General features: G+C 42.1%; 1 protein-coding gene across 1 annotated transcript; it reads left to right on the top strand.

Annotated features, from left to right (window-relative positions):
• The first annotated feature begins 115 nt into the window (after nucleotides 1-115).
• LOC135920316 (protein YIPF4-like) lies at nucleotides 116-13,747 on the top strand. The gene is made up of 6 exons (XM_065454526.1): nucleotides 116-731; nucleotides 6,428-6,596; nucleotides 7,455-7,626; nucleotides 8,648-8,725; nucleotides 9,786-9,899; nucleotides 13,391-13,747. The coding sequence occupies exons 1-6, from the start codon at nucleotides 479-481 to the stop codon at nucleotides 13,526-13,528; spliced, it is 924 nt and encodes a 307-aa protein (XP_065310598.1). The 5' UTR covers nucleotides 116-478; the 3' UTR covers nucleotides 13,529-13,747.
• The last annotated feature ends 1,437 nt before the right edge of the window (nucleotides 13,748-15,184 follow it).

The raw sequence follows: 15,184 nt of genomic DNA, 5'->3' as shown, positions 1-15,184 counted from the left end.
TATTGTCAAATTGTGAATGTAGTCAAAATGTATTTGAAAACGATAAAGTTTGTTTGCTTTAATTAGTCTAAAATTGACGGTGAACGGGTATTATATAACAACGCCTGGCAACTGAAACAATTGCTGTTTTATTTTTGTTGTGCGTGAGGTGGAGTGTCCGTGTATTAAGACGTCGTTTATTTACTACCGTGCAAGTTCACCGTGGCCATGGTCCTCTCAAGTTGGTTCTTTATTCTATGGTGACGACGTGGACCTACACAAGCAAATGCTAACGATGGCGTCCTAATACAGCCACTGCTCACAAGTTGCGTCGTAAAAATACCAAAGTCGCCTCGTGGCAGTACGTGTCGACGCAACATGAATGAGCCACGATTGCGGTGATCTTTCTGTAAGCTCTCGCCGTGTCAGGAGCGCCACTGCGGATGCTGACAGCACGATTTGGCAAAACTGTTTTGTTTGAATACCTCTTACGTTGGCGATGAGCATGATGGATATTCCCGTTCACGGCAGCAACAGCGACAACGGACAGAGCTCGGACTCGAGTTCTACGGGCTCTGGCAGCTACGTCAAAATCTCCATGGACACTGACGAACCAAACGGCTATGACGCTGACTCGCCCATCGTTCAAGCAGCCGCCGCAGCTACGGCGACAGCTGCTGTACCGACCATTTCGTCGCAGGCACCGGCCAAGCCTCTGGACGAGTTCGTCTTCATGTCGACCTCGACTCCTGGTACGGCAGTTTGTGCAGAAGCCCTTGTCAGTAGTGCGGTGTAACCGTGGATTGTGCAAAGTATCGGTTGACACGTTGGAAATTGTTCTTCGTCTTCCGGAGGCTGACGAGGACCTATGCAAACAATTCGATTACCAGCAGAGCAGACGAAACCTTGGGCCACACGAACACACACTAGACAACGGAAGGTCTGCGCGCTTTGGGCCGTGACGTCACTTTCGAAAGGCTCAGTGCCCATACTGTTCCAGGCATAGAGTTTCTCACTATAACACCTAGAGGGTAATCTGGCGCCACCGTCTATGGGAGTTTTTTTAGGGGGCACCGTGCCGTCATGGGAATGACGTTATGTGTGTCTGCGAGGCTCGTGTTGGCTGGTGTTGTAAGAGGCTTCGTCTAAAACGTGGATATGGTTACGCAAATAACGCGTTCTCAAAGTAAAATCTTCATAAAATGTTTCCATTCACGCATATTACATCTTTACTCATCCACGATGCATGACCAAGCGAAGAAAAGCAAGAACAGACGACCAACTGTTTCAAAGCGGGCGTGAACCTTGTCGTCTGTCCTCCAACTTTAGCGGCCCACTGATACTTTTTACGTAACATGTAGTCGTACACAAAATAACAAGTTCTCATAGTTAAACAAAACATGTTTTTGCATAATAATAAAGCTAAAACAGCTTTTCACATGCTATTCTACTAGAAAATGAATCATTGTGACAGACGGAACGGTACTTGCCAAGCCGTCTTCAATGTGTCCTGTCTCTACAAGAACGATGCCAATCCGAATCCACAATATACCGGCATTCCCATGCATACCACAGCGCAGCAGCGCCAGATTTCCCTCTAGGTAATGTAGTGAGAAACTCTATGGTTCCAGGCGGCAGGCACTTACTACGCGTATCTCTATTTTTCTAAAGCGCGATTTTTCAATGCGGCCTTCGTTGGTAATATTCTCATAACTTCTCACCCAAAAGCACCACTTTTTTGACAACTATAGGCGAGTCGTAACGCCCAATGCATTCGCAAAGCTAATGCATTGGGCTATGAAAAATGGTCCTAACATAAGAGGTGTGTTGTGAATTTGAGCCCTGATGTCGTCATGCCTTAAACTCGTCAATTCCATTAGTTTTCACTGTCGCACAACCACGATTAATGAGGTTAAACATAATAGTGCTGTCCGTAACTTCAAGAGTAGTCAGAAAGGCCATGTGAAGTTTAAGTGCCATGTAAGCATCTCATCATCGTGAATATTTTGGCTTACAAATGACATTAATGAGCATCAAGGACAAACAAGGAAAAGACAAAACAATCATGAGGTGCACTAGCAAGTGAAGGTTTATTGCTTGATTGTGCAAAATAAATGCTGGTTAATATGCAATAGGCCGAAGACACACATCATCACAAGTGTACGAAGAAAAACCAAGAAACTACGACATGTTAATCCCAGTTCCGATAGGAAGCACAGACTTCCATAACTTAGAGCATGCTGGTACACGATTCTCCCACAACATAAACTTTAAATCGTTATCATGCCTTGTGATTTTGGTGTCTCCCTGTTTATCCTTCGTGTTCTCTGGAACTGTTTGCAAGCCGCGTCAAACTAATTGGTACAACATTGTGTTTTTACAAATGTCTTTCATTTATCATTTTATCAATGACAGCGACGGATTGATTAAGTAGAGTTAAATTGCAAGCCATGGTTGGCAGATGTAAATGCTAGTTGCTGTGAGGCCAGCATATCATTTTTTGTGTTAGTTTTTAATAAATACAGCTTTAAATTAGTATATATAGATTGCAGTATTTTTAGCTGCACTTAAAGGGCCCCTGAAACGGTTCGGACAAATTTTGTAGGCGCGTAGGGTACAGCTTAAGTAGAACATTCGCACCACAATTTAAGTGAAGCGTTCCGTATTAATGGAGCTGCAAGCGATTAGAAGTTACCCTCCTCCCTAGCTATGCTTTTCCTCCTCAACTCGCTCGCCGAGCGAGCGGCGCTAAGCTCCGCCTTCACTGGTTCAGCGTCACGATGCGACGTCACATCGTTCACTTCCGGTTGTTTAGGAGCACGCCCCCTCCCGCGCGAGACCTCTCCGCTAGCCGCTTGGCCGTCGACCGAGAGCTATCGAAGCAGCGTGCGTTGCGAGCATTCTGTCGTAGCGCCGAACGTGTCCGGTACTCCGCTAAAAACAGGCAAGCTGGTCATTTCGGCAAATGACTGGAGGCATAAACTCAAGCTGATGAAGGAACTTTAGCGTAGACGTACGTGAGCAGCCTGATCGGTCTGCACGGTCCAGACACTTGCTGGCGCAGCGCTTAACCAGTCAAACAAAGCGCTAATATTGCTCTAACCAAGTGTAAAGCGTTTTCAACATTTATGAATCAACGTGTTGGTGATTACACTCCTGCGAAAAATACACACCAGCAGCAAAGAAGACACTTCGTTGCTGCTACTGTGTATGGTTGAGCTCTGTGCCACCAGGTGGCTGCACCGTGCAGACCGTTCACATTTGCCCTTCTGCTCATCTCGTGGCTCATCCCGGCACAGTCAAGCGGCCAGACCCTGTCCCCTTGCGCTTGCGTTTGCCCTAATACTGGACTCGCGGTTTGCAGGTCGCTAGGTTTGCAGTCCACAAGGCAACAAAGTCGAATCATAGTGCTCGCGAAAAGACTGAGACCGACTCTGATCGCGGAGCTCTCGTCAAAATGGAGTACGTTGTAACACAAGCAGACGACACTTGCTGTGTGCCGGAAGTGCTGAAGTGTACTAAAAAACTATTCTTGTGTATTCTCTTTAAGTTATTTTCTTTTTACAAAAACAAAGTATAACTAACATTCCAACTATTACGAGCATCATTTGTTCACCATAAAGTTGGAAAAATTATCGACCACGCGCCCTGGTCAGCCAATCAGATAGCTCGCCCTTATGACGTAAGATGGGTTATTTGCATCATATGGGTAGGGGCGGCTTAAAATTCCGCCGAGCAGTGCGCTGCGATCGGCAGCGATGTGTATTTTTAAAACCTTATAATAAATTACACGCTTTACGCAGAGCACTTAGATGCATCAATTAATGATCAGAAGAACCTACTCTAACGACTCAGTACGTTTGTAGAAAATCGCCAAAATCGTTTCAGGGTCCCTTTAAGATATAAATACTGCTGCCTAATGCCTTTGTGTCCTCACTGACTACCTTTATTATTATCACCATGTTTGAGGCTACCTTTATAATTATATTGCCAATTTCTGGTAAGCCAATGGTTTACTGGGTCATTGTGCTTCAAGCTGGTTCTTGCTGAGAGCTCTCATGCAAATTTTTTTTGCAGACTATGACGTTTGAAAATTAGAGTGCGATAGCTAATGTCTTCTTGGATCATCTAAAACCATGTCCAAATTGCTGTCATGTAAAAATATGGCTATGGAAAAGTGCGTTCATTCGGCCAACTTATAGGGGCTCTGCAATGCTTTTTATGAAAAGTGTGAAATTTGTCTGGTATTAAAGGGAATCTTCTTACGAGCCTTTTCCAACAAAAAATTTTGGGATAAGCTTTGTCTTAAAAGCCAACTGCAACAAAACTTTTTAACTGTGTTAGAAGCCTAGTTGCAACCTCAGTACAAAATTTAACATTTGAAATACCAGTGAATGGGCCAATAAAATTGCAAGAAATATATCTTAGCAAAAGTTGCCATTATCACTTGCCAGAAAGGATGCAGAACCAAGAATGTTAAGAATGAGCGTAGCTTCTTGATGTGACCTCCGTAATTATGTGGTACCTTTGGTGTGCTGAAAACCTTGGAGACAGTGTGCTAGGATTTGCATCATATCCGTTGACCATCAGGTGTATATGAGGTGCTGCCCAAAAGTTCCGAGAATTCAGTCGCAAGAAAAATGTGTTCACCATAATGCCTAATCAGCACTGTCTCCTTCAAAGTAGTCCTTTTGAGCATGTATACACCGTTCCCAGCGTTTCTGCCACAATTCTATGCATTCTTGGAACTCTCCAGGCAACAGTATGTTGAGGACCGCCTGCAATTCCGACTGGATCTCTTCAACAGTGTGAAACCGCCATCCTTTCAGCCTCAACTTCAACTTTGGGAACACGAAAAAGTCACAAGGGGTGAGGTCAGGTGAATAGGGTGGGCGCGGAAGTACTGTGATTTGTTTGGAAGTCAGGAACTGTCAAACAACAAGTGATGTGTAAGCAAGCGCGTTGTAGTGATGAAGAAGCCAGTTGTTCTTCCACTTCTCTGGACATTTGTGACGAACACTCTTTCCTAAGCGCCTCAAAATGTCACATTAAAGCTCGCTATTCATGGTTTGTCCAAGAGGTACAAATTCCCTGTGGACAACTCCATGTAGGTAAAAAAAAACATTGAGCACGGACTTCCCATTGCCGTGAACTTAACATGCCTTTTTCAGCCGCAGGAAATTTGGTAGCTTCCATTGCGATGACTCCTGTTTGGTTTCAAGATTGTAGCCAGAAACCCATGTCTCATACCCGGTTATTCCACTGGAGAGGAATGTGCGATTGTCTCTGGCTTGTTGCGTCAGTTCCGTACAGACAGAAACACTGTGCAGCTTCTGCTTGTCACTGAGCAGTCTTGGCACAAATTTTGCAGCAATACTTCATGTTCAAAACATCTGACAAAATTAGCTGAACTGTGCCGTACGATTGTCCTGCAATGTTGCAGACATCATATATAGTTGACATCATATATAGTTTCCGAGGATAGCCGTACGAACTTATGCTATCGTTTCCGGGGTTGTGCTCATTGACGAACATCCAGAATGTTCATTGTCGTCAACACACATTCTACCCTCTTTGAAGCATTTATGCCATAAAAACATCCTACTTTCGCTCATGGCGTCGACCCCAGAAGCGTCTTCTAGCATACGATGAGTTTATGCCGCGGTTTTGCCAAGTTTGAAACAAAACTTGATGCAAATCCTTTGCTCTTTGAAGTCTGCCATATCGGTTGCCAAGAAATGCGCCAAAGCAGTGATACATTGCATAGCAAAACAGCACTTTGCAAAACAATCTTCTTAGATGCAAGTTGTTCAGCACACTGATCCGCAAGGCATACTTCTAGCCACATCTAGCAGTGGGAATGTGTACCACACTCAGTTTGCCTGTGCTTTTAGAATTCCCTGAACTTTTGGGTAGCACCTCGTACTTGACTTTCTGAGGTTCTGCTAAAAGGCTCTTAATAAGAAACTTAGACATGTACCAGCCCTGAAGCTTTGCCATGATTGCTTCGATAGTGTGTAGTACTCATTGATAACCAATTCAGCCAAAGTGAAGTCTGTGTAGTTATGAACTTTAATGAAATTGGACGTTATCCATTATGTGTACTCTTAAATAAAAGTAAGGGAATAAATTTTAGGGTTCTGAAAAACTGGAGAAAGGACAGGCAACTATTCAGGTAAAATTGTAGGCTCCCAGCTGTATGCAAAGGTCATATTTTAAGGAGGTGAAAAAACAGGCCACTTAATGATCATTCATGATTAACAACAGCGCAGCAAAGGCGATGCATCACTTGGCATTGAAGTCTTGCTCGCCTTCATCTTCACTATGCTGTTAGTTATAACCATAAGTTGTATTTTCTGCTTTCATATAAAAGTGCTGAGGAGCCATTTAGTAGCTCTCTCTGTGTCCATATATTATGATGTAAAGGTTTCTTATCGCTTGATAACAGACTACAGCCGCCTGACCGGCACGATGGACCTTTGGTCCTCCCCGCACAATGGCAAAGGAGACACCTCGTTTGCGTCTTCCATGCCTGGCTCATCGTTCCTGCATCAAAAAGGCCTTGGCTGGTTGCTTGAGGTGGATGATGCAGATGATGATGACAAAGCACCTCTCCTGTGAGTATCTGAGCCTGCAACCTCTACTTGTATTGTCCTGCACTTATTATACAGAACCGGGTGGTCTACTCCTTCAGTTGCTTTCAAATTTGCAATGCAATTGTATACCCCCCCCTCACAATTGCAAAAGATTTTCTAAGCAGCCAGTGTGTCTGCATCAAATTGAAATGTACATTGGAGAAATGTACATTGGAGTGCTCTGTGCAGCACTTCCTGAATGTCTCTTTCCCAACCACACTATGCAGGCTTTTGAACCACTTGACATAATTCCACTGCCACAGCTTTATAAACATGCGCTGATTAGGCAGCATAAGTCGGGTATCAAAGCAGGCAATTATTATTATTTTTTTAAAGCTTTGGCTAACCTACAATGCAAACAACCATAGCACACAGCCTAGCAGTGACTGGTATTCAGCAAAAATTTGCACTGTATGTGGTTGACAGAGACTATCACTTAATTTGCCATATCTGTTAAATCTAATGCATAGTTAGGAAATAAAGATGTTGCTTCTCTGGCATTGCTCACGAAGTCTGACAATCAAATCTACTTCTATAATTTCTCTTCTCTGTCAGATTTATTGATTGACAGACAGTCTTACTGAAAAATTTGTGACCACCATTTCTTAACGTTCTTTTTATGCGCAGTGTGAACTTTGTTCTTTATGCAGTGCACCCTCTGATAAATAAAAGAACCAGAAGTGAGTGCTTTGTGTGTTTCTAGTTCTATGTTAAGTCTCTTGTTTTACATGCTGCTATTAGATGATCATGAATAACCAACTAGCCCTAATATCCACTTGCAGAGGAGAAGTAGACATCAGTTGAAGTTTGTACCATTGTAAGATGATGCCTTCCTTGCAGGGAGGAGCTGGACATTGACCTGAAGGACATCTACTACAAAGTGTGCTGCGTGTTACTGCCTTTTCCTTTTATGGGCTACAAGCGGCAGCTGGTCAGAGACAGCCCTGACTTCTGGGGACCCCTTCTGGTCGTCATTCTCTTCTCCCTTGTCTCCATCTATGGCCAGTTCTCAGTGAGCAGTCTCAGTCAGTCAATCGTTTATTCACATAATATAAACAAATGGATAGACATGTGAGTGTATGGGAGGTCCCATAGCATAAGCTTCTTATCACTGAATGCAAAATCTTGGTACAAGATTAGGGTGCCACTGTACAGCATACTATATCAGGTAAAGTTACAATGAGAGGAATACATAAAAAATACCAGTGAGAAGAATAGTGTACAAGTAATCAAGTAGCCAAGCGTGCAAGTGCAAGTCATACGCTCATTTGGTGAGGTCACATATTGCTGAGAATTTTTTTCTTTTGTGGTCCTCTTCACATGCTTTTTGTGAACTGTTCGTTCTCTGACATTTGTTTGTACAGCACAGTACGTGTACATAGCTCGGTGCCATGCATCAGCAATCTCATAATACCTTGAATGCTCCTGCTTATGTATAGTAAAACAGGCTTCATTGTGTGATCTAATTATAGTGTCTATGCTAATGGTAGTTTGTGAAGATTGCTAAATTGCCTTTTGCGTACAGCATAACACCGTTAGTAGGACTCTACCCAGATGCTTGGGTGCCTTGGCTTCTGTAATGATTGCATTGTGATCCTGGGCTTTCATAATTGTTGCGTTGTGTGATATGATCTAGGAAAGAATTAGGCAGAAACCATGTGACGATAATTTTCAAAGTCAGTTGATAGTTTCGCAGCTAACTTCCTGCGATATGCTGATGGCGACATTTATCGGTTAAATCTATTGGTTAATGCTGTGAGGCTGTGGGTGCTTTGACATTGTTATGTGTCCAGGATCGCCCCACATTACGAAGCACATTAAACACCTCTGAGGGCAAGCATGATAAACTGGTATCGTGATTGACCCGCCAAGGGTGCCTTCTTTCATTATTGTCTTCAAGATTGGTCCAATTTACTTGGCCAGACAGCCATCCACGCAAGAAAAACCAACGAAAGCTTTGCTTTAATATCCTTTTGCAGCTTAGAATAGAAGCACCATTAGGTGCCCCTACTCACTACTATTATCATTTGCAGGTGGTCTCATGGATTGTCACCATGTGGATCTTTGGATCACTAGTCATTTTTCTTCTGGCCCGAGTTCTGGGTGGAGAGGTGAGATGTGTCACCTCATGTCATGTTGCATCTGGGAAGTGTGTGATTGTGAACTTCACATAAAATGAAAAGTGTCAGCTTTTATGAAGTCTAAAAATTCGGACTCACAATTTTACAAATGTTACGTCAAGCTTTACAAAAAATATTCAGTTGCAACAAAACTTGTAAAGATGTTAAAGAGTAGGGCTACGCAATATTACAACAACTGCATACATAAAAAAATTGATAGTACCTGTGCTGCCCTGTTGCCTCAGCACAAGGCATCATATAGAAGAGGAGTACTTCGTTCAAGCAAGTTCCTGAAACAGGCAAAACTGGCAACAGCAAAGTCGCTGGAGAAGTCTCTAATCTAAAGCTCCCGGTTCATCTTCAGTCTTTGCTTTCCAAGCTTGCTGCTGCTTGCACGCTGTGTCTAAAGTTACATGTAATCCTGAATAAAATGTATGTGTTCTACAAGCATGTGCTAGACCAAAGTTTTGAAAAATTTGTGTTATCCCCCCTTGCCCCTTTTCATGTGCACAGGATTTCAAAAAACTTTAATGTTCACAGGTTGGCAGGTAGTGTTAAAACTTAATTAAAGCCTAATCGAGAGACTCTTAGTGTTCAACTATAAATCTTTTGCTAGCTGCTGTGACTCTAGGTACTTAGCTTTGCTCAGCACTTGGAATTGCGTAGCACCTTTGTACTTTGCCTGTTCAGAGGTGCACTGCACTATTTTTTAAACATAATAAAAACCCGGAGGCAATGCCGCCATGAACATGCTAACCAAATACTATTCTGCTGCGTGCAGCGGAGACCATGGTCTCGCACGAAAGATCACCCACTGACTTTTGAAACTCCCTCTATTAGTATGCACCGTCTATGACATCATAAACCACTAGCCATTAAGTGATAGTTCAGGACAATGGGAAAGCTTACGCATGCTTTGCACACGCATTCAATCTTCTGGCAAATAAGGATGTGGCAGTTGTTAAAGCGTCCTGCCCTTCCTGCTTTCAACTGTAGCCAAATTTGGGATTACAACTAGCTCAAGCTCTTTGCCCATTTCTTCTCTTTCCAGGTGAGCTACTCTCAGTGCCTCGGAGTGATTGGCTACTCTGTCCTGCCCCTTGTAGTCACTGCGACCACTTTGCCTCTGGTCAGACCTTTCTACTACGTGGAATTGACGTTCAAGGTGATTAGCTGGCACCGTCTGAGTCTTGCTTAAGTGTACATCTTCATTGCACGCTGCTTGTCATTCTTGAGTGGGAGTCGTGGCTCCTTCTGAACTAGCATATTTTTGACACTGGGATGAGAGGAATTGTGGGTATTGTTACGAACAGAGTACAGTAGGAGTTGAAGCAAGTGTATCTTTGATTGACAAATTAGTGTTGCTTTTACTAGAACATGCAGAAGTAAGGTTGAATCTTTTCTTCGCTTTTTCTTTTCTACCACGGTGCAGCATTTTAGTTAAAGGAGCGTTAAAGGAGTTAAAGGGCTTGGTGAAAAAACAGTCTGCAGGTAGCATACGCTGCTGTGAACACCTCAGCCAAATTTTTCAGTCGTGCGCGGCATGTGAAGCTCCCAAGATATAGCACAGAGTCACTTTTATCTCAAACACTTGTCTTTTCAACAAGAGCCTGCTCCTCAATCTTTTCAGGCTGCCTTATTTCATAATATAGCAGATTCCCATACGCGGCTGCTATTGGCCAATAGCTGAAGTTAATCAAGGGTGTTTGGATCAGTGCACTTTTTCCTATTGTTACTGTGTATATTTGCTGATGCAGTTTAATAAACAGGCTGAAGTGAGCAAAAATCTGCTTTTGAATTTTGATAATAGTTACTTACTTCCAGAAGAAGCCTACAATCGTTTGCTCATACTCGGCCATGGCTGACCGCGTAGGAATTAAACTTTGGCCACCCTGCTCATTGGTGTCATAGCTGTCGGGTCTCGGTGATTATGACTGGCTTTGAACACTCAACTACCCTCAAACCACATGAAGCTTAGGTCAGAGCACATGAACGCTTGCCAGCACGTGCTCACTCCTGGCCACTCCTAGTTAGGTGCCTTGGCAGTCTTCGCTTCGTATTGAGCTAGTGACAGTGCTTCAAAATGTGCAAGTTGTATCTGTTTGTCAAGCTGGTATCTGTTGGTCAAGTTGTATCTGTTAGTCAACCAAGCTTTGCCCTGATCAAACAGGGCAAAGCTGGTCTGCACCATGTAGCATGGTTGGACTAGGGCACATGAGTGCGAGCGCGCATTCGAACCCTGTCGTGCACAAAGCAAATGCTGTGCATACGCACTACAGTCACATGTAGCTGCAGTCTGCGATGTAGCGTGGATACGGCAGCAGCCATGGGATGCCACAATGAATCCGTTGGCTGAGTGCACTGTGGCTCACTGAGCTCACAACTGTGTTTGGCACGTCGGAGGCGCCAAAATTGGAAGCTGTGGCATCTATATGAACATCCAAAGTCAAATTTGAACTGTGTACCTCAGTGATGTTCAATAGGCAGAGCATAGTGGATGCAGCCTGCTCCTTCGTAGCCTTCACAGTGCAAGGCATTGAAGAAAGAACGGGAGCACCTCAACAAGGATTGTACTCAACCTTTGATTGCCAATAACTCCACTTCAGCTGAACGTGTTAATGTACTTTTTGTGGCAAAGTATTTCTCATATAGTCTATTTTTACTTCAAATGCATTTCTCAACTCGATAAAAATGGTTCAGGGCCCCTTTAACAATTACAAATTACTTTCTTGTGATTAGTATTTTTTGCCAAATTATTACTGTTATATAGTTATCACTTGGTGCAAGATGTGCCTGCTGTATTTGAAATGTCTTTAATGTTGCCAATTCTATAGCAAAAGAAGGACTGACTGTTGTAGTTGCTCTTGTATTGTGAGTATGGTAAGTTAGCAAAAAGTAGCAGACAGACACAAACCAAACAAATCCTTGTCTATTTTTTGCTTGTGTCTGTTAGCAAATTTGTGCTAAGTTACCATAGTGAATTCTGATACGTGTGCAATATGTTTACACTTGAGCAGACTAATATGTCAAAAGTTAGAACCAGTTACAGTAAATATTTAGCCAATTACCAGATGCCTTTGTTAAATGACCTACATAACTTTATTGGTGACCTTATGGCAGGTTCAGATGATTATTTTGTCATAGCAAACGCCGAATTTGTTTGAATGAAACTATATTGTGAATGGGCAGTTTTGTTTTGTCTTCTTTCTTGTGTTACAATTGCATGTTGTAACAAAGTGCACTTTGAGTGTGTTCTTCTTGGGTTGTACACATGTTTGTATCCAATAGCTCTGCACCGCGACACTTACCGTTATTTCAGGACAAGGTTTTACGATTTGTGTGCTGGACACAACCCACATGTTATGGTGAACATCTTGCAGCATAAAAATTCGAGGGAGAAGACAGTAGTGCAGCACTCAAGCAGACTTTACTTTCGCAAATGCAGTACATGGTATACCAGTTGTTTCTGTGCAGACCTTAAGTAATTTTTAAAAATCACCTGTGTCGGATAGTACAATTCTAGTCCTTAAGCTGGTCTACTCGAAGAGGCGGACATTATTTGAACAGAAATTGAAATGCATAATCTACTAATAAACAAGAATTTACTAATTATGTCTTTAACTAGTTACCTTATGTCACATATTGCAAATTGTGGTTCGTGAGATTGCAAGGTGTATTTGCTTGGAAAAGATTCCTATGGATGACATCATTTTTGAAATATGCACCATCAGGCTTGCTGTAAAAATGCACTGCCATTCCACTTACTTTTTTTAACAAAATGCCTTTTTATGCATTGAAGCACGAAAGTAACCGGACCGCCAATGTATTTCATCACAAAGTTCAAGAATTAATATATTGAAACTGGTGTCATCCTGTGAATTCGTTCCAATCGGATCTACCTTGAGGACTCCCAAGCTACTACTTGTAACTTGCACTATGTACTGTAAGGGAATTAGTTAACAATTTAATTAGTGAATTGTCAGTAAGTTATTTATGCATTTCTGTTTCTCCTCCAAATATTATCTGCCAGTTTGGGCAATCCAGCTCAAGGATGCTCATTGTGCTATCTGCCCCAGATGATTTTAAGAATTACTTAAGTTCTTCGCAGAAACACCCAGTATGTACGGTACATTAGACATAAGAATGACTGTCACATTAAATAGGGACATGGAGAATTTTTAACTCTTAGAGCTGAAATTTCTTTGTTTCTATTTGAAGGGGTTCTCATAGATGTTCCTGTTTTCTTCATGTTCCTCTTTAAAGAAGAAATTTCACCTTTTTTCAAGCTGAAGGAGGTGGAACTCTTTCATGTTCCTGTTTAACACGAAATTGCAGTTGCAATTATGTGGTGACTACATATGTGTGATAGTTATTTTTATGTCTGGTTTGCTGCGCATCTATCGTGTGCATGAAAAGTAGTCTGCTTTAAAGTTGAGCTATCGCGAGCGTTGCATTCTCTACTTTTCGCTCGTTTTTTTCATGCTGCAACACGTTCACCATATAAAACCAACACGACTACCAAGCCATTATGAAACTGGACATTGCATTGTACAAGCAGAAGCCTCTGTCAGTCTGTATGGTCTTTAGCTTCTGCTCCTATTTTGTGTGCAGACAGAATTGATTGAATCTAGTTCTCACCTTTCTCTCTCTCCTCAGCTGCTTGGCGTTCTGTGGGCAACGTACAGTGCTGGCTCGCTGCTCTGTGTACAGGAACTGCAGAACAAGAGGCCACTGCTCTTGTATCCCGTGTTTCTACTTTATGTTTATTTTTTCTCACTTTATTCCGGTGTTTGACCTGGCCATCGGCTGTGGTGCATCTGCTTCCTGATTGTGCATTGAAACAGGATTGTGTGCTATTTTGTAGCCCAGACATGTGGTTCACTGCGTGTAAATACCTCCTGGAGAGCTGCGCTTTTTATTTTCTTTTTTTAAGCTTTGTGTTTGCGCTAATATAATAGTGGGAGCCAAGTTTATGACATCTCAGATGAAAATAATAAATTGTTATCGGTACAACTTGACCTAGTATCACATATATCTACTGCAGTTGAACCTCAATATGCACACAGGCATAACTCATTATTGGATATAACAAAGTAAATAAAAATTTCTCACTGGTATCAGCATGTAATGAATATAGCAAATGTACTATCATGTTGAATGTTCCTTGTTATAATGAGGTTCAACTGTACAGCCATAGGCTCGGTAAGATGAAAATGACTGCACAAATACTTGTACAGTTAGTGCCTGTGAGCTGTTTGCCCAGTACCGTAAAACCTTATTAATTTGAATTTCATGGGACCAGAAGAATTATCTCGCTTATCTGAATGTTGGATTATGAAATGGACAGGGAAAACAGTCAGCAGATGTTTGTTGCATTTGTGTAGTGAAAAAATCTACGTTACTCCCATTTGAATTTTGCTTGACATCTGTGTGCTGAAATATCTTCTACAGCTTGCTCAGATGCTACAGTGTTTATGGCTTTCCTAACGAGAGAGCCTGCATGGGTTGTAACTGGTAAAGATTGGTGATGGCCTTGCAATGTCTTTATCCAAATAAGTGTACTTTATATAAAACAGCCAAGCAAGTCTCTTGATTGTCTTGTCACCAGTGAGCCAGCCTGCAATATAATCGTCAGTCATGATCACCAAGCATGTTCAGCATCTGCGCACCTGTTGCTTTTAAAGCACCTTCGTTCTATTTGTGGACAGTTTAATGGAGACTCTCATACTGTGATCACCTGCATTATTCCCTTAAACATTATAAGAAAGGTCTTGCACTTACTGCTGCTTTGCTTTTGCTCAAAAAAGATTGCATTTATGGTCCAGTAAATGTAAGATTGCATTTTATGGTCCGGATCATTCTACGTAACTCTTAGCACTGTTACTTGCCTGGTTTGTCAAAAAGAGAAATGTAAATTTGCCTTTGTCTGCGCTCGTGATGTTTACATCACCCTCCTTCCCCCTCTCTTACATGAGTAATGGATGCCGATCTCAAAGGCTATGTTTTGTCATACAGCAGATGGCAGGAGTGACCAGGTGACATCATACCTGCCATGTTTAGGTCACCACTTAAAGCTGAGGAACTTCGACAAAGGCAAAATGAAAGTTGTACTCATAATTCTCACAGTTTGAACATACTAATGCCTTTTGTTCCTTGTACACTGCAATTGATAAATTCGCTGCCAATACTTATGATTTCTTGCCATTAAATGAGTCTTTAGTATATGCGAGAACTTTTCCCATATGTAAGCTGCTTTACCTGTGTTATTTGTTTATTTGCTTCTAGTATTTATTCTTCTCATGATATAGTATTTGCTTGTGTTTACCTTTTGCAGATTTTACTCTTTTCTCTACTTTTTGCAACTCATGCTATAGTCCTATTAGGGCTGTAGCGTGTATAAATACAGTCAAACTTCAGTTCAGTGAACAAGCACAAATCAGTGGGTATGAC

This window comes from Dermacentor albipictus, chromosome 10 (assembly GCF_038994185.2).
Source record: "Dermacentor albipictus isolate Rhodes 1998 colony chromosome 10, USDA_Dalb.pri_finalv2, whole genome shotgun sequence".
Taxonomy (NCBI): Eukaryota; Metazoa; Arthropoda; class Arachnida; order Ixodida; family Ixodidae; genus Dermacentor; species Dermacentor albipictus.
This window is presented reverse-complemented; position numbering and strand designations above follow the sequence as displayed.

What these genes read in the sequence shown, in the direction of transcription:
- LOC135920316 (XM_065454526.1), top strand. Translation starts at nt 479, where the DNA reads ATGAGCATGATGGATATTCCCGTTCACGGCAGCAACAGCGACAACGGA. An exon ending in CATGTCGACCTCGACTCCTG is followed by an intron (nt 732 to 6,427) that starts GTACGGCAGTTT and finishes GCTTGATAACAG; the next exon opens with ACTACAGCCGCCTGACCGGC. An exon ending in CCATCTATGGCCAGTTCTCA is followed by an intron (nt 7,627 to 8,647) that starts GTGAGCAGTCTC and finishes TATCATTTGCAG; the next exon opens with GTGGTCTCATGGATTGTCAC.